General features: G+C 35.9%; 2 protein-coding genes across 11 annotated transcripts in view; one reads left to right on the top strand and one right to left on the bottom strand.

The window, feature by feature from the left end:
• RALGPS2 (Ral GEF with PH domain and SH3 binding motif 2) overlaps positions 1–20,104 on the bottom strand; it is a 277,132-nt gene that overhangs the window by 91,966 nt on the left and 165,062 nt on the right. The gene's annotated exons all lie outside the window — the stretch shown is intronic.
• Positions 1–20,104, top strand: part of ANGPTL1 (angiopoietin like 1) — a 32,686-nt gene that overhangs the window by 8,610 nt on the left and 3,972 nt on the right. For both annotated transcript variants that reach the window (XM_075131492.1, XM_048860741.2), the window contains exons 3-5: positions 7,234–8,086; positions 17,805–17,998; positions 19,420–19,690. In XM_075131492.1, the coding sequence (XP_074987593.1) occupies positions 7,264–8,086; positions 17,805–17,998; positions 19,420–19,690 (1,288 nt within the window). In that variant the 5' untranslated portion in view covers positions 7,234–7,263. The remainder of the gene's footprint in view (positions 1–7,233; positions 8,087–17,804; positions 17,999–19,419; positions 19,691–20,104) is intronic.

The raw sequence follows: 20,104 nt of genomic DNA, 5'->3' as shown, positions 1-20,104 counted from the left end.
AATTTCTAAGACCCACTTGTCCTATGCAATAAAAGTCTCCATTTGTTGATGAATTGGAATAGCCTGTCTCCAAATAAAGGAAAGGATAGATGCTTGCTCATTGGTCCATTGGACTCTCAATCCTCAATCAAAACCAACGCCTGGCATTCAATGAAGACAGAGAAGAGGGAGCAGGTTGTTTCATCATACGTCTGGATCTTCAGACCTCTTTTTTATGCTGACTCTGGGATGAAGATGTAGCTTGCTGATAGTACTGCTGACATCTGTGACTTGAGGCAAAATAAGAAGGAAGGTAAAACAGTCTGATAGCAAAAAGAAGGCATAGAAGGATTCCTTCTAACATAGGAATAAAGACCCAGAGACTGTGCAGTGGATCTAGTTTCCTTCAATTTTTCCAACAGTTCAGTTGTTTTGTTGAGGAAAAGACCATCTCCTTCAAAGGGGAGATCTTCCACTTTAATTCTTGTGTTCGCAGCAAGGGAAGAAGAATGCAGCCAAGCATGTGCCTCAAGGTAACTTCGGATGCCAATGCTCCGGCGGAAAAGTGCAAAGCGTCAAACAAAGCCCTGAGACCATGCTTTGCCACATTGTTCTGCTGTGAAAACAGCATTCATGTGCCTTCTTGTATCATCTTGGACAAACACAGCCATCTTTTCTCATGGACAGAACCAATAATGGGTCATCACTGCCTGATAACTAGCCATCCTAATACTGAGAGAAGATACAGGAAAACAAATCTCCCCAAGTGCATCAATCTTCTTTCTCCGTCAGCAGAAGTGGAGTGGGCTTGGCTGAACCTAAGCCTCTTAATTGGCAGCAGCCACCACCAGCATGTTAAGCATAGGATATGTATGGAACTAAGAAAACCCCTCATGGGGTATCTGATACACTTCGTCCACTTTTTTGGAAAGAGGATGGCAAAAAGCAGGTGGTGTTCAAACAGTCTTAGCAGGCTGTGAAGGACCAACCAGAATTGATAGTGACGGCCTATTTCTTGAGGTAGCCCCAAGAATGTTGAATACCATATGGGAGATTTACTCCACAGACACCAAAAGCGGGCTTAATGTGGATACCATCTGATCCATCAGGTCATAGAACTGTAAAATGAGTTCAGAAGGGGAAGAAGCACAACCCACACCCACATGTTCATCAGGTGATAAATTGAGGTCAAGGTCAGTATCCATTTGTTCTTGTTCAAAAAGAGGAGCTCTCTTCTCATCTTCCTCTTCAGATAGTGTATTAGGAACAACTTTCTGAGATGCAGAAAGTCCCAGTGCAATCAGTGCACTGTCCCAGTGCAATCAGTCCCAGTGCAATCAGGTCCAGAGATTCCTGAGCTATCGGATACTTATCAGATGAAACTTGGTCTCCCAATCCATAAGAAGAATGATTCAAAAATTCCTTTGGTGGAACACAATAGGGCTGTGGAGTCCAGGACTGCCAGTCTCTGCAACAGGAAACATACCTTTAGGAGGAGCAACAAAGGAGTCGGGGAACCCTTGCTGAGTAAACATGAACTGGGATGAATCAGATCTCTTAATTCTTCCTCTAAATAAGGATCCGATTTTGGATCCACTGTGGACTGCACCAGCTACAGTGTCAGACCTGGAACATGAAGAAAAATAAAAGGTGAGAAAAAGATATTCCTTGATGACTCTGTAGGAGTCTCAGGATGAGGCAGCATAGATGGATTAAAAGGAAAAACTAAATCCCCTCTGCTCTTCTCTTCATGAGAAATGGAAACAGATCGCGGAGCTGATGAAACCTGTCTCTTCCTTATCAACTGCCCCTCAGTCAGATCAGAGAAATATTCAGACATGTAATGGTGCCACCACAGTAAAAGACCTCTTTGGATCAGAGGATGGTCCAGGAGCGGAGGACAGTGCCAATCCCATAAACCTGGAGAGTACCAGATCTGGAGAAATACAAAGCTCCACAAGGTCCTCAAAGCTAAACCCAGAACCAACTTGGATTTCAGAGTTAGAACCGCAAAGGCCACGGGGTCAGATGGATCCTATAAGGCTGATGTATCGAGTCTGACACTGCTAACAGTGGCTGTCTTCTCCCTCACATTCTTCCGTGGAATCACTACAGTTGGAGCCGATGACATGGCCCTAAGATCCTTAGCAGGCAGATGGTCTATTTCCACCAACAGTGCCTTTGAAGCCTTGACAGCTTTAACAGAAGGATCCAGAGCCAGAACCAATGAAGATCAGAATGACCTGAAACCTTTAGGAAGCTTAGTCTTGCTAGAGGAAGCCACAGAAGCAGAAACTGGCCTCAGGACTTTGGATTGAACAATCATTCAAAACAAGGTTTAGCAGCTAGAACTTGCTTAAGTAGAAGCACCTGCAGTTCACTGTGCATCTCTGGATGTGAAAGTCCTGCAAATGAACACCCAGAAGAAAGGCCTTCGCCCAGACACGTCAGGCACCTAAAGTGGTCATCCTACACCAGGAAGACAGCTGTGTATGAAGCACATCTCTTAAACCCCTGGTTTCTTGTTTGGTTCCACCATTAGACAGAAGAAAGCCTACCAACTGTACTAAACTGCTTACACTTATCATTATACTTAAACTAAACTACACATTAACAACAACTAAAAACTACCAAAAGCACTATCAATAAATAAAATTCCCAGATCCAAACAGATTAATCAGTTCACTTCTGTCTGGTGCAGAAGTTGGAAAGAACTGAGAAGATAGAGGGTACAGTGTCCTCCGATATAGCCCCATCCTCAGAATGTTCAGAAAGGCTGAGGGGAGCGGTAAGGAGGGGGCGCACATGCACTCTAATGGGCACTGCTTGGAAAAGGTTCTACCATTTGGTGAGTGAATATGCAGAGCCACATGAAGAACAACTCTTTATTACAACCTTATTAGGAACCCCAGCTGTGTCGGTCATCAACATCTGTGTTCAACTGCTGAATACCACACACATAGGGGAGCCAAAGTTTTCACAGTTGGAAGCTTCTGTGACAGCACACAAGTTAACAACGAAGTCTGTGTCTCAGAAGGAACTCATCTTTGCAATGTCTATAGGCACATCTTAGTTTCAGATCAGCTGAAGGTTGAAATATTTATTTTGGAATTCTAAGACACAGTTTGAGCAACTGTTGTTTTGGTTATTCTATTTTAGACCATTTAATTCCTCTTATGGTCAGACAGAATGTCTATGGCCCCAATTCTAAAAACACTTAGGTATGTTTGTAACTTTACTCATATGATGATTAATGTATATGTGTTTACAGGATAGAGACCTATATATGTAATTAGTTCATTAAAAGAATGTACGAAAGTGGACTACAGCAGAATATTTGAATGGACTAGGTGCTCTATTACAGTACATTTGCTTTTAAGAAATTATATTACTTGTATTTCAGAGAAAAAACTACAGCATACCAATTTTATTTCCATTTTTTCAATAATTTTAAAACGGTTACTTAGGTTGTGTCTTTGTGACAGTTATCGTGTGTTCCATAATATTCATATTTTAAAAAATATTTACAAGACTATTTTTGAAATGTCTATGTGAAAACAAAGGACCAGAACATTGTTTTTTATCAAGTTCATATTTTTAAGGTCTTCTTCACCCCAGTTAAAAAAAATCATTTTAAAAGGGAGTTAGGAGAGCCAGGTTGGGATTACAAATTTAGTTTGATTAGTTCAATTGGTCCAGGGTCTGTTGAGAAGTACAGTATATTATAGAAAATGACTGTCCTCTCATATTTTTACCATGATTCACCTGAAAGTTTACCTCGAACTTCCAACACTAAGCATTGCACAATTGGCTAAATACATTACACATGTGGGGGAGGGGATTACCTTCATATAGATTAGACTACACAGATGAGTGATTTAGTGTAGCATTATAACGCCTATCTTTGACTTTCTGTCCTTTCCACTAGGACTATCCCATAACTTGTCCTGAAATACAGCATGACAAAAATCGTTGCTGTTGTCTACTGACTTCACAGACAGTGTACCTTTAGCAGTTATTTATTATTTAACAAAACATCCACACAAGTTCTGCTTCTGGAAAAAGTATTTAAAATGGTATATTTTCCCTCTAAATGTTTTGTTATTGAAAATCATTTGTTACTGTGTACAAATTGTGAAATATACAGGAATATAAACATTTTCTTTATTTCAATTAAATGTTAATTACAATTGTCTTTTAACAGTGGCAATTTGTTTGAAACACAACATTTAGCTCCGGCAGTCTAGTAATCCAATTAAAAAAAAAAGAGACTAGAAATATATGCCATAATACTTTCTTGCTGGTTAAAACAGAAGACCCGTGTAAATATTCAACATTCTGGTTAAACACTGAAGGTCCTGATTGTTAAATCAATATAAAAATGTGAAATTTGCAAAATCAATTACTCACAAATTAGAAAATACCAGAATTAAGATGACTAATGGCAACCTGAATTCTGACACCTTGTTCAAATATATTGTGACCTTTTAATTATATGACCACATATTATATTTTCCTGCATAAGTCATCAACAGTTTTTGAAACCAGACCTTCAGATACAGAGCACAGATCTCTACAACTTAAGCCAAAAGAGTAACTGACAGCAGAAATAGACATCCTGTATATGGACCAGATCACAGAGGGGAACCTGACAATTTACCAGTAGTTTACACAACTATTTGCTAGACAGCAACAGAACGTTGGGAATCAAGATTCCTGGGTTTAATTCCAGGCTGTGGGTGGAACATGTGGTCTAATGACTAGAGTAGTGGTTACGAACAGGACAACCAAAGATTTGGCATTTTTAATTTGAAATTAAGTATGTTTAAGTGAATGATATTTTGGTCTGTCAGCTTAGAGATCTGGTTTCTCTTTCCACAATTACCAGAAGTGATTTTGTGCAACATCTCATTTACCACCCGAATCTGTAAAATCAGGTGGAGTGGAGCAAGTTATACTTGTCTGTCTTTCCCCTTCCCTACTAAAACAGGAATATCAAGAATTTTGTACATTTTGCCATCCTAATACCAGTGAGTTACATAGGTAAGACAAGAACTTGTGGCCACCTGAATCCAAGCCCAGTGCACCTTCCTTTAGGTTAAAGGCCTTTTTTTTTTTTTTTTTAAAATAGGTGAGGAGTCTCTGCCTCTCTTTCTCTCTCTCTGGACTTTGCCAGTCCTGTTGTGGGTGTGGAACAGCTGTTTCCATTTAGGGATTGCCCAGTGAAAATGGGGATGAGTGGGGTATACAGTGTATCAAGAGTTACCCACCCTTGTACCACAGGGTCTCACCAATTTCCCTCCTGAAGGGGAGAATTGTGTCTGGGCTGATACTTTTGCACAAAGCATTTGTGCAAAAGTGGCAAGTGCAGCATGAAACCAATGAACTTCTATTGTTTTAGTCTGTTGCTCTTGATAAGCCAAACAGAGACCATTGTGCAATTTCGTGTACAATCTGCTAATATTAGGCTGAGGGGGAGGAGAAAGATTAATGTCAGCTCTACCCATAGCTGAGACAAGAGGGAACACACACACAGAGAGAGAGAGAGAGAGAGAGAGAGAAATATCTCCCTGACAAAAGTGAATCAACTCCAAAGCCACCACCTTTCCACAAGTCAATTAGCCAAAGATAATGATAAAAAATAGTTAATTTATTCTGGGTCTGAATACCACTCACTATTTTATAACCTCAAATACCAAAACAAAAAGAAATAGGAAAATGTAATCAATAGTCCTCAGATTTTTCAATGCTTTCTTAATTCCTTCCATAACAATTTAAGCAAACACATTATTTTAATGTGTCATATGTTTAAAAGAGTGTAACGTAGTTATAGCTGATAAAGCATGTTTGACATTTTTACAGATTGGGGGTTGCTTGTTTACAAGTTATCTGGAATAATGGCAAACTTATCATAAAGATGTCAGGGAAAAGGACAGCTTATTAAAGACTTTTAAAAAAATGATTGGTAATAAAAATCCCTTAATACTCTTTAGGACACTAAAAGCATGCATAACTTTAACAAATACTCGTATTGCTTCTTCACTTCTACCAGAATGCAGTCCATTCACCAGCTTGTGTGTTTGTGAAAGGTAAATATTTACCTACTGAAGAAAATATAATTTGAAGTACAGAACAATTTGTGGGAAGTGGTTCCCCCCCTTTTATCACACTTCATACAACCACGATTTGTAGTTTTGCGGTGTGTTTGTTTTACTATACCTCAGAGTAGAAATCAAAATTTAGGAGAAAAAGTCCCAAAAGGCAAACATACTTTGCTAATGAACTGTTTCAGCAGATTTGTCATTAAAATGATGGTCTTGTCCACAAGGTGCAGTAATGTGCACGAGAGGGGTGTGAATTCTTAAGTGAACCAACATGTTGCACACTAACTGGCCCATGTAGACCCTGCTGGCAGGCACTCAACATTCCCTAGTGTACAGTGGTCAATATTAAACATCAAATGATCCCAGACACTAAATTCCAAATATTTAGTTTCACGAAAACAAAGATCATCACTTACTTGTTTTCATTCATAGATGAAAAAAGATAATCACATTTTCATCAGGTCAGGGCATATGATCTCACAGCTAACCCTATCATTACCTTTTCTTACAAACCAAATTTACTTGAATACATTTTTTTAAAAGTAAAATTATGACAACCATGTTAGGGAGATCTCCAAAGCCACTAGTTGTAAATCTAGCTGTAGACATAACTATAAAAATATGTAGAACTAAGGCTAATATTATGCAAATTACAAAAATCGTTTCAACCTCAGATTTTCTGGAAAGCCCAAATCAGGGTTTGTTTATTTTTTTGGCTACAAAAGTATTTTACAATATTTCCCTTTTTATTTTAATATTTATAAACGTATGTAGCCAGGCTTATGACCAAAGAACTACTGTGTTATCTGAATACATTGGAGCTTGTTTTCTGAAAATGTATTCATTCAAATTAAAGCTAAAATATGTCTACTGCTTGAAATCTTTCAGGTCTTGATGCTTCACCAAAGAAAGGAGGCAAGTTGTTCAATGCAGTGTAATTCTAAATAAATTAATAATTTTGTGAAAATTAAATTTAATATGGTAAGAAAATCTCAGTTTGGCCAGCATCTACGGCAGATAAGTCTCAATTGCATTTGTGTCATAAGTAAAAATTAGTGCTCTTCCATGATATGTTGCTTGATATAAAGTAAGGCCTTAAAACTAGATTCTGATTAATTATTAACTTGCTTTCTATTTATCCAATGATTAGTCTTCTGAAAACCATCACATTCATCTCAAAATGAAGATCTCTACATGGACTTTGGGTGTGCTATTATTCCTACTACTGTCTACAGGACACTGCACAGAAAAGTCTAAACTCAGTAAATTATCGAAGAGGCACCCTCGTTCAACAGATGGTGGAGAGGAAGGAAAAAAATGTGGTTATACTTTCTTGGTTCCTGAACAAAAAATTACAGGGCCAATTTGTGTAAACACCAAAGGACTAGGAGCAGATAACAGAAAAGATGAAATCACAAGGATGGACATAGAGAATCTGAAGGAAGTATTGTCCAAGCAGAAACGCGAGATTGATATCTTGCAGCTTGTGGTGGATGTGGATGGAAATATTGTGAATGAGGTAAAACTGCTGAGAAAAGAAAGTCGCAACATGAACTCCCGAGTCACTCAGCTCTACATGCAGCTCTTGCATGAGATAATCCGAAAGCGCGATAATTCACTTGAGCTTTCCCAACTGGAAAATAAAATCCTCAATGTTACAACAGAAATGTTGAAAATGACAACACGATACAGGGAGCTTGAAATAAAATATGCAGCACTAACAGATCTTGTAAATAATCAGTCTGTGATTATCTCTTTATTGGAAGAGCAGTGCTTGCAGATACTGTCACGACAGGACACCGACAGATCTCCTCCTCTTGTTCAGGTGGTGCCACAGCACATTCCTAACAGCCAGCACTATACTCCCAGCCTTTTGGGAGGTAATGAGATACAGAGGGACCCAAGTTATCCTAGAGACAGAGACATAAGGCCACCACCTGATCCAGCTACTTCTCCTACAAAAAGTCCTTTCAGGATACCACCACTAACTTTAATCAATGAAGGTGAGTTGATTAACATTATGTCCAAAATAAAGAGAATGTCATGTAAACAAATAGGCAACCCACTTACAATGCTTACTTACAACTAGAGTGGAATGAATAATTCAAAATGAATAATTTATTCAGCAAATTCAGCCTCTTCTGATGATAAATAGGTTGACAGCAGCTGTAGATTTTCTCAAATTTATTTGTCAAATAATTTCTATGACTAATTCTTGACCTGTAGATAACACGAGAACTTTGCTGCAAGTATTTAATATTTGAAATTCAAGCTGTGTAGGTAAGTCTCACTGATTACAGGTTGTAGAGAACTACTTTTACTTCCAGACTGGATGAGCATAACTTGGAAACAAAATTTGATTTCTGCAAACACTGTCTGATATTTACTTATTACTTTTTCTATGAACTTTATTGTCCCACAAGTTACATTAGAATTTTGTGAACAGCAAAGAAAAGAGATAAACTTCCCGGTAGTAAATGCAGCTAGCAATGTTTGCTGTACTCACCAGTTCTACTTACACTCATTATGCATTATCGCACTGTTGTGTTTCCAGCCTTAATGAATTCTTAACACTCGGCAGATTTTGACTTTATGATAACAGGACAATCTGATGTCACAATGATCCTCTAAACAACTTTTTATTCTTTAGGCTGAGAATCTCAAAGGAGCCTAGGATAGTAAGACAACCAACTCCAACAAAAATTGAAGTTAGGTGCCTAATTCATTTAGACTCTTTTAAAAATTCCCACTATAGATATTTAAAATGAAAAACAACATTTTTTCCAGCAAGGGAAAGATAATATTGCATTTGTTTTCTTTATGAAAATATCATGAACACACATTGAGGAGATTCACCAAATGTTTTCAGTTCACTGTCCTACTTCACCCAATTATATAGATTCACAAAGTATTAAAAACAAAACCAGTGACAATGAAAGAAAAATGCATTTCATCTGGGGGTTACTGGAACTCCATCATGATTCCTAAAGGTCTTATTAATAGGGTAGATTTGATTTAAATCAAATTAAATCATGATTTAAATCACTAGTGAGGAAGATTCGATTTAATCATGGTTTTCTACATAAAAGTGCCTTCTTGTCGGTTGTTATAACCTTAATACATATTCTTCACAAATCAAGAGATAGATGTAGGTTTCATTTTTAGAAGGTACACACTATACATTTTTAAACAGTGATTTATTCTGAAAACTTTTCAGATTAGTTTTACAGCTATATAAGAAAATGAATGACTGTTTGGTTATTTCATTTACCAAAGGTAATTGAAGCAGATATTTATGAAGTCATTGGGAGGTGAACGATCTCCAATTCAACAGGTTAATCATTAATATTTGGAGGATTTTCTTGCCATGCTGTATTAGGAGGAGAACATCACCAGACAGACAGTTAAATTGTTTTATTTAACTAAAACAACAACTTTAAGTATTCTGGATTTTCTTCTTCAACAGCAAACATATAATATTTTAACAAAACAAGCATATGTCCCTTGCTTCTCACATTTATCTCCAGACTTCTTCTCCTTGTCCAGATCTATTCTGCTCCCAATAATCTTCTATTCATTGAACTTTTTTAAACTTTGCTCTTTTAGAGATAGGTAAGGGATTGACTCTGTGTACTCAAATTTGCAGAGGGACAATAGGGTTGAGGTCTTAGTTCTCACCTCTATATATTATTTATTTTAAAAGATTTTTGCTGTTAACAAGCAAGTTACCTCTGGAGAGACAAATCCACAGTTTGAGAACTGCAAAACTAAGTGCCCCGATGGTATCTTCTAGACTGAGCACTGAGTCCCATTGGGTATATAGAAAGATTAACCTAAATAATCTATACAGAAGCCTGTGGAACCCCATAAGATTGGGTTCCTAATCCATGAACGATTGGAACTCATTTACAAAACTTTTCTTAAACATTACATGAACATATTGTCTCATACTATAGAATTAGAATTTATAACCCCTATTCTATGATGAGATACCTTTGAGCTATAATGTATCTATCTTTAGATAGGCTTGGTCCTTAAAAATCCAATTTAAATAAAAAAATCATTGATTTTTATCCATCCTGGTTATTAAAAAAAACTCCATAGAATTATTTCCAACTGCATCACAAACTGTCATAATTTATTCTGCTCAATCCTGAAAGTTTGGATTATCTTTTTTTTTAATCCATGCTTTCCAAGTAACCATCTTTTTTCTTGCCTTTTATGAGCTTATATAGCAAAAATGCTCTGAACTGGGTTTTAGACTCAGCTGGATATTCAACTGTGTTCCTGAGGGTGAAAACACACATTTATTGTGGCTATTCAACATACACTACAACCAACCTGCTGTTGATAAAAAGAGGGACTATATAGCTTGGGATTTGGGGAAAAGTTAGCCCACACAGTACAAATGAAATGCCAGATGTCATGAGAATTTAGATCACCTGTAAGTGGCAGACAGGAAACAGAGCTAATACAAAAAAAGCTATGTTAATGGCTAGTCAGACAGCAACAGCAGAAGTCTCTTAAAAAAACCAAAACCAACTTTTAAACAAAACTACATGGGGATTTATTGTTTCCCCAGATACTCATTCTCTCAGTTTTATAATTATAAACAGATAGGTGTGTACATATGAGGAAAAGCAACAGCACGAACAAATGTTTTCTGTAAAACGTTTATCAAAAAGTCTCCTCTTTCCTCTACACATTTCTGGAAACTAAGTTAAAGAAATCTCAGTCAATTTATTCTAACATTAATGGGCTCATTTGCTGTGTGTTTTCTTTAAATACTGAGGTCTGTGAATTTTAAGAATGTGCATCCTGTACAGAGGTGGGAGAAAAAGGATTAAGTAGTTCCAAAGCTGGTAAAATGAAGATAATTAAAAGTTAAAATAAAAACCAGTATACAATAAATTACAAAGCTATTCCTAGTTCTCTCTCTGTTTCCTGTAATTAAGGTACCAACGTGTGATAAAGCAGTGCAGAAGAGAAAAGGGCTGTAAAATAATAGGAAAAGTGAAAAACAACAAGAGGGGGATGTTAGTATAGAAGATTATGCAGAAAATTTACAAATGGAGACTGCCAAATAAGACTAACAAAACCCAATAAGGTTGTCCTCATCAGATAAATGTTGTTAAAATGAAGAAAAGATTGTATAATGAAAGGTAAAACTGTCTTCTGGATATGTTATAGCATATTTTTCTCTCATTATATTTGAATCAACTGTTCTTCTCAAGTACTAATGAGTCACAGTCAAGCTACAACTGCAGGAAATAGTTTACATAAAACAGGTATTAGTATCTTTAATTGTGGGTTGGAAGGAAAATACATAGCACACTTGGAAAACTACTTTTTACACTGAGGTAAAAATATTAGAGAAATCAACCCCACGGAAGACAAGTTCCTAAAGGGGAAAAAAGTGTTTTCTATACAAATGCAAGATGCATATGTAAACAGAAAATTATGAATTCAGATAAACTAATTAAATAAACCTCAGCTGTATACTCAATTCCTAACACAAAAATAAGAAGCAATTTAAGCTTCATTCAAGAATCCTTCGAAGTCAATGGGAGCAGGTCAGGCACTCAGGTGCCAATTAAGCAATATACTTAATGTTTAATTTTAAACTTCAGTGCAGCCACTTTCATTCTTAAGATGGGAACATGCTTAAGTAACTTTCTGAATCTGAGCCTCAGTGCACAAGCTGGACTGCACAGCAAGTAAGGAAATCATGCAACAGTTAATTTTAAGTATCTTACTAACGGTAGGAGGAAAGCTGCATGCAGGACAATTAATTTAAAATAAAAAAATACAGCTGTTCTGCATGGCAATTAAACTGAATATTTATATTTGCAACTACTTTATCAAAACAAATTATTAATACATTTGGTCCTAGTTCGTAACTTCGTCTGTGTACGAGGACCCTTATGCCTGTGCAAAACGAACTACTTATTTTAAGTACTTAAGTTCTCTTATTTCCTTATTTTAAGTACTTAGTTTAAAAAATATTTTCTCTGTAGAAATTAAAGTTATTGTTGGTTGAAAGTAATTAAAACCTACCACACGTGTGTGAACTACAATCTTCAACTGCTCATAACCAATCAAAACCAATTTTCAGTGGAATGTCAAAAGCATCTTTCCTCCTTAAGAACAGTCTCTCTGCCCAATTTCAACAGTCTATTCCCAAGTTTTGGAGTCAGTGCTGCTTTAATAAAAGTCTCAACACACACAGATTCTAAGGCCAGAAGGGACCATTGTGATCATCTAGCCTGACCTCCTGTACAGCACAGGCCATAGAATTCCCCCAAAATAATTCCTAGAGCATATCTTTTAGACAAACATCCACTCTTGATTTAAAAATTGTGAGCGATGGAAAATCCATTATGACCCTTGGTAAATTGTTCCAGTGATTAATTACTCTCACTGTTAAAAATGTATGCCTTATTTCCAGTTGTTTACTTTTTTTAAAAGGGTATGAAATGTTTCCCCCTACTGTTCTGCTACTCAGAAATGGTTGAATCATTTTTGCTCAAACTCCACATACCCCCAAAACAAAAAACAACCAACTAACCAAAAAGCTCAGCTTCAGTTAGAGACCAGACTTGGAAAATAACAGCCGAAAAGGTGAAAAATTGAGAAAGTTATGAGCAAATGATAAATGTATTTAGTATGGAAATGTGTAGGCACATTTAACTATAGTTGTCACTATTCACACAAGCGATAATACCTCTTAAAATAATAAGAAGGAAAGTATAATTTTCATCTGTACTTCAGTGTTTCATATAAGATAAGTGAACATTAACGGCCTCACACACATCTTTGTTCTATAATCATGTTTCTTAGCTATTTAGTTTTTATTTCTTTCATTTTTCGATTCTCCTTTAATGTCTCCAAAATACTTATGAAAGACATCCAAGTACAAATTGCAGTTGCTCAGGAATAACAAAGTCTCTGGACAATCTACATTAGGTTATCCGCATTTTTTCTACTCAAATCAGGCATCAGTTTTGTTTTTTTTAAGTTATATTCCATCCTAAGAAAACAGTAATATCCCATCATCGTTTTCCTTTTTCACCACCTAACACATGTCAAAGTGTAATGCCCTAGAGATCAACCATCAGATTTGCTAAATCATTATATACTTAGGATGCAATTTTTGGTATTGTAATAGTAAAAATTCAGGACATGATCTCAAAAAGTGAAAATTACCAGCAGCACCCAAGCAAACAAAGACGACATGGGCCCTATGCTCCTCTCAAGATCTTAAATGCATATGTTGTTAAGTGCTAAAAGATTAGGTGTAGTTTTGTGAAATATTTCTGCTCTCCTTTGTTCTCACGTATTTAACAAAATTCCAAAGTTATGGTCTCTGTTCATGTTAATATTTCATTCTTAAAAACCAAAAGCTGTTAAAGAAATTATGTCTTTGGCTTTCAAGAGGAAATAGTAAACCTTTCTTTCTGGCTATGACATCAACGATAATAAGAATAGGTAATTAGAACTTAGTTAATTTTGTTGATGTGGAAACCAGAAAAGAATTCCACTCTAATTTCTGTATTCGGGTCTTCAATAATAATGACAGTAAGTAGTATTAAAACTTGGTTTTTCAGTAAACAGCTATGACTATGAGACACAAGGGGCCATACCATGTTCTCACTCACACCAGCATCTAACTTCGTAACTGGACAGAATTTGGTGGAGAGAGAAAAATCTGTCGAAGAAGGAAGATAAAATTTATGTTCAGGCACTACTGTTATCACAACTAGACTTCAAGGATGACCATACAGATGAAGTCCTAATAGGGACACTGTACATTTGATATGTTATTCCTTTCATTAGCATAAAAACAACACCCCTTTACTTCAACACAGTGCAAACTATTTTATCAAGTCACAAATCTCAGTATTTCCAGTAAAAAGAAAAGGGGTACTTGTGGCACCTTATTTTCAGTGAACAACTACAAAAAAAGGATCATAGTTCCTATGTCATCATATATCAAAGGATTTATTTGTCCCAAGAAAGTGATGTAAGATAGTTAATCAAAGCTAAAGGATTTGTTGGATTTATTCACTCCTTCATTCTAGAACATAACTTTGAAACCTCTTCTACCACTTCAACATTTTACATCAGCAGTGTCTACAATTCTAAGGATCAAAATTTAGACAAATTGCATCCTGTGAGACTAACGCCAACTGAATTTTAGCAATGGTCAAAAGCTACTATGTAAACAGACTACTGTGACCTTCCATTGCTTAGCAGCAAGTCAAATAGCTCTACCGTTTGCTTTGGTCTCTAATGGTCCTGGAAATAAGAGTCCTAGATTCCTTTCCTCTGCACAGAACGTAGTATTTCAGCAACTGTTCTCAATATTTCAATCTACATTATAAAGCTTTGCTATTTTTCATGTTTTCACATCTTTTATAAATCAATAAGTTGTTTTAGAACATTTATTATGGAGCCACACTGTTTTTTTAGAGTAACTGCCGTGTCAGTCTGTATTCGCAAAAAGAAAAGGAGTATTTATGGCACCTCAGAGACTAAACAATTTATTTGAGCATAAGCTTTCGTGAGCTACAGAAGTGAGCTGTAGTTCACGAAAGCTTATGCTCAAATAAATTGGTTAGTCTCTGAGGTGCCACAAGTACTGTTTTTTTAACACAGCATCAAATTGTGCTAGGCCGTTTACAGAAAGCTCCCCATGCCCCAGGGAACTTTTACTCCAACTGGACACTTTCAGACAAAATACAAAAGAATGGAGAAAATTAGAACAGGCAAGGGAAGGTAATACAGAGCAAACAAAATGATTCAAAGGTGGCAGATATGGTCAAAGCAACAAGCAAGGGAAATGATTTTGGCAGCAGCATTTTGAATACACTGGATGGGATGAAGTGGGTGTTGAGAAGGTACGCAGAGAAAGCTACAGTACTCAAAATGGGAGATTATCAAGGCATGGCCAAAGGCTGGAAGTAATGACTTAAAGGTAGGGACAGCTTTGGATATGTTGGGAAGGAAGTAGCAATAATTTTGTTTCTATTACAGTTTCTGTTATTAACCCTATTTTTCACCCATCCAGCTTTCCAAAACTCATTTTTAAATTTCTCATGAGTAATAAAACTGGAAAGGGAGAATTTGAGGAAGTTTCAAGAAAATCCTAAACAAGCCATCTTTCAGATATTGGAATTAACACTTCTCTGATACGTAAGCACCATTTTTTGTTCAAAAACCAATCCAGTCTTTACACTTCAAAATCTAGTTTAGTTACCTAGGTCGCTGAGAATTCTGATAGACCCAGTTTTATAAACATGGGTCTTCAAATTTTAAAGTATATATTCCTTAACTTTAAAGTGTCTTTAGCTAGACAGATTGTTGCCATGTGCCTTGCAAACTTCTTAATGTTGCCAGTACACTGGCAGTGTTTCTGACTAGTAAAAATATGGATTATCAGCAGCTAGAAGTGCTGCTGATATACCAATGGGGCTTTTTAATGACACAAGTCCTTTACTGTGCTACGACCAGGTGACTATATGCACCACTAGCTTGGACAAAAGGTCTAGTCAGTTGCAAACATCGATAGTACACCAACACAATTTATAAAAATCATGAATCAATTCCCGCAGCACTTCTTGTAGTTGTTAGTGCCATCAACATTTGCCAAAGGGCTCAGTCAGGATTGCCACCTATGTTCCAGTGGTGTTTCTAAGCACTCTGAGCTGTTACCAGGTTATTATTCTTTTCAACTCCTCTAAACCCTTAAGTCATGATTTAAGATAGTAACAAGTATAACTGGATAAGCTTTTAATAACCAGGACTCCTAAAATGCATGACTGGAGAATTACAGGCCCCAATGACTTGCTAATAAAGAATGAAATCTCTGAGAGACCTGTAATAAATAAGTCATGGTTCCATTTGTCCAGAACTTCAAGCTGCATGGTGATTCAAGCTCGATATCAACTTTTAACAGCTATGGACTAGTTCTATAGATATCCTAGTTGATTACAGGTTTCCACAGCTAATATCAGACTACTACTCACAAGTCTTTAAAGAAACAGATAAAGAACCTCCATTAAGATGAAGTTAAGGGTGAAAATGGTTTTCACTAAGCAAGAACATTAAAGGGATACCACAACAAACTTCAGTGTGTTTCCTTCCAGACTGCCCTCACATATGGAATATTCGCCCTGAATTTAGCAGGTGCGTTACCAAAGGTCAGAAATTGCACATCCATCTTTTTGTTCCAAAATAGAGCAGAGATCAAATTAAGATTGTTGTATCTAGTCCATCATCTTAGTAATTGAAGAGCACTGGAAAAAAAAATCCCACCTCTTAAAGTATTTTTTTTAAAAGATAAGCACTATATTACTATTTGCTTAAATTGTTAATTGGGCAGGTTAGGTTTATTGTTTCAAATCAGTATCAGAATAGTAACCCAATAATGGTTACTCTAGATGTAGCATGAGCTTATATGGAGACAACTGATCAATTTATTAATATGTTTATATTATACTATAAACACAACAAAATAGTAATCAAACACTTTAAACAGAATGTTAACTTTTATTTGGACTTATTAAGTATACTGATTTTTCAAATCAGTTGCATTTAAGGGATTCATCATGAGCTAGAACATATCAGAACATATCCAGTTCTTCATTATGAAAAAAGCTCACTAGAAGATGGTCTAAAACCAGTCCAAAAATCAATATAAATAGTGATGTTGTAACAGCATTAATTTTTTTTTGTGGGGGAAGGGATTAGTGGAGGTAGAAATTATAGCTGGATTTGTAATCTTTTAAGAGGGACACACCAACATAGGAAGGCTTTCCAAAATGTAAGCTGACAGTGTTTCCTACTGAACGCTCATACATCATCTTTCAGAAGTGGAGAGTATGTTTTGTAAATATAGTACTCAGAGCCTAAAAGAGAACTTTGAAGAGCTACAGTCAACAGCTGCATTTCTACGTAACTGTAGATTTGAAACTCAACAAATGAACACTATTATCTGCTCAAAAATATCTGGTCCACTGCTTGCATGCTATCCTGGCTAACAGCCATGCACACATATTGTAACTGTCAAGAAATGGAAGTATAAAAATCATTAGATTTATAAAGGTTCCTGTCAGAGGGTTTGCAGAATTTGATAAAAGTTTTCTAATTAAATTCTAGTTCTGCTGCATTCTAGTTTACCTTTTACTTTATGACCACTTCAAATGTATACATTATAGGGAAGAAGTAAGCCAGTATCTGACGTTTGGTAAGGCTATACAAGCTAAAGTAGTTATGAAATGCGAGTTGCATTATTTGCTCATCTAATATCAGGGTGTAATTTGTGATACACAATAAAGAAAAAAGTTACCAAAATAACAGGTGTAGAGAGTCAAAAAATGCACTACCTGTTTAGCAAAATAGTTATCTATTTGTAAGGTTGGTGGGGGAAAATAGGCAAAATGTATAAAATTAACCAAATAAACTGGAAAGGATGTTTTGCAATGTTTACAATGGAAGTTTTAAATTTGCAGTTAAAATTAGAAAGTACGTACTTTCTAGCAGGAAACAGCAAGAATAAAATGGGATCTCAGATATTTACCACCTCTAAGTTAAAGTCTTGCATTGCAATACAAAGTCTTCTTGTACATACACTATTAACTACATGTTATATGTAACTTGTGTCCCGCATGCACATTTTTAAAAAATAAGCTTAAGCTTAAGGCAGTTCTTTTCAAACAGGTCCTTTCAAAGACTGTCAACAAGCCAAAGAAGCTGGGCATTCCAACAGTGGGATTTATATGATCAAACCAGAAAACAGCAATGAACCAGTACAGTTATGGTGTGAGAACAGCCTGGACCCTGGAGGCTGGGCAGTTATTCAGAAAAGGACAGATGGATCTGTCAATTTCTTCAGGAATTGGGACAGTTATAAGGTAAGTTTTAGAATTTAGAAAAGTAACAGCTTCATTTTGGTGGGGACAGTAACCACTAGAATCTGCTATCAGTATTCACAAGATGCTATTTTTCAATGCATTTCTTCTCCACTGCAGTTAATTTTGCTACAAGATTAACACTTGAAAAAGAATCAGAAGTAAAATAGTTACCAAAGAACTAAGAATGAGCAAAAACTGAAGAGGTGAAAAAAACAAGAAAAGTAAAAGCTAAGAAGGAGTTAAGCCACAATGACTAATGTACAGACTTGCCTGTGAACTGGCATTATCATATATGGCTGGTCATATGTTATACATTTTACCTTTTAAATGTGCAAAGGAAGTGAATTAAGGCTACTATAAGAAGTTTAACTTTTGAATTTCTTGGAATCTGACTGTTAAAGCTGTATCCTTGATGACAAAATAACAAACTTTTACTTTATCCCCTCTTTTATAAAAGGAAAAAGGAGATTAAAATAATAAAGCACAAAACCAGACTTTTTACACACAACCTGAATAAAATATTTACCTTCAATAGCCTCAAAGAGTGTAACTGAATATTTCAGTATCAAGTGAAAGTTTTGTATTGGGTGTACACAATTGGTTTTTCAATTGCTTAACTTTTTTGGGAAAACTGGCCCACAAACTAGCTCTCACTTAGAGTGTTTTATGGAGAAAAAGAATTTGTAATCCTACTAAACACCACATAATTAAAAGAAAAACAATGAGTATTTTATTTACAACTCCAAACACTTTAGACATTGATAGTAAAATGGATATTTTCTTAGGGAAAGGAAACAATGCCTTGCAAATATTAGCAAAAAGGTATCATACCAGCAGTCTGTGATTCAAGACCAATAGCCTTACTGAATTTACTAGAACTGAAATCTAGAGTACACAGATGGATTGGTATTTCATTATATATGTAATCAGTCTACCTTGTAAAAGATACAAAAAAGTTATGCATCTTGAGAATTGGCTTACTCATCTATAATTATCTTTTGTGCCTCAAAGTACTTCATGCAATGGGTTAGTCATATGGTCTTAATGGACAACATTTGTTGTGCCACAGAAAATATTGTTCCAGTATTCAAAAAGCACATTGTGGAAATCAAAGGTGCAAAGGATCAGATTCTGACATCTTCACTCATGCTGAGTAATACATTACACTGCCAGTAGTCCCACTGATATCAGTGAGACAACTCATGGAGTGTAGTACTACTTAGATTGAATAAAGGTGACAGAAATTGGCCCAAAGGAACTAATTAAAAGGGTGGTGCAGAAGTTTAAAAGCTTAACAGTTTTTAGTTTAGATACACATATTCTACTGGGATATACTACTACTACTACTGATAAATGTCTTCATTCAATAGATTCAGAAAAACTAGTAGATTTAACCTCATATTCTGGTTTTCTTTGTACAGAAAGGATTTGGAAATGTTGATGGAGAGTACTGGCTGGGACTAGAAAATATTTACATGCTTACCAATCAGGACAATTATAGGCTATTGATTGAACTAGAAGACTGGAGTAATAAGAAAGTCTATGCAGAATACAGCAGTTTTCGCCTGGAGCCTGAAAGTGAATTCTATAGGCTGCGTCTGGGAACTTACCAGGGAAATGCAGGGGACTCCATGATATGGCACAATGGAAAACAATTTACAACACTGGACAGAGATAGAGATACATACACAGGTAAGGGAATTTTAATGATGTTATACATATGAAAAAGCTGTTCAATGCAACAGATTCCATTGGTAGTGCCACCTTTTGCATATATAACTGTTTCGAGAAATAATACAGAAGACAGAAACTCAGATCAAACACTTCATGCTCCAGAATAATTTAAAGATTCTTATCAAGATGGATTAACTGAGTCATTGTCTATAAGAAAAATTTATCTGCAGAGATCTGTACATGTGCTTAGCTTGAATTACTTAGTAGTCCCATTGATGGGACTATATACAGGTGAATAAAATTAAGTAGATGAATAAGTCTTTGTAGGATCAGGGCCTTGCATGTTACTTGTATCTATAGTAAGTACAACATTTTCTGACAAAATATTATTCTTTTTGATGATGCCCCTTTAATGATAAAAAGCTCTAATAT

The sequence above is a fragment of the Caretta caretta genome, chromosome 8 (genome assembly GCF_965140235.1).
Source record: "Caretta caretta isolate rCarCar2 chromosome 8, rCarCar1.hap1, whole genome shotgun sequence".
NCBI classification, from domain to species: Eukaryota; Metazoa; Chordata; order Testudines; family Cheloniidae; genus Caretta; species Caretta caretta.
This window is presented reverse-complemented; position numbering and strand designations above follow the sequence as displayed.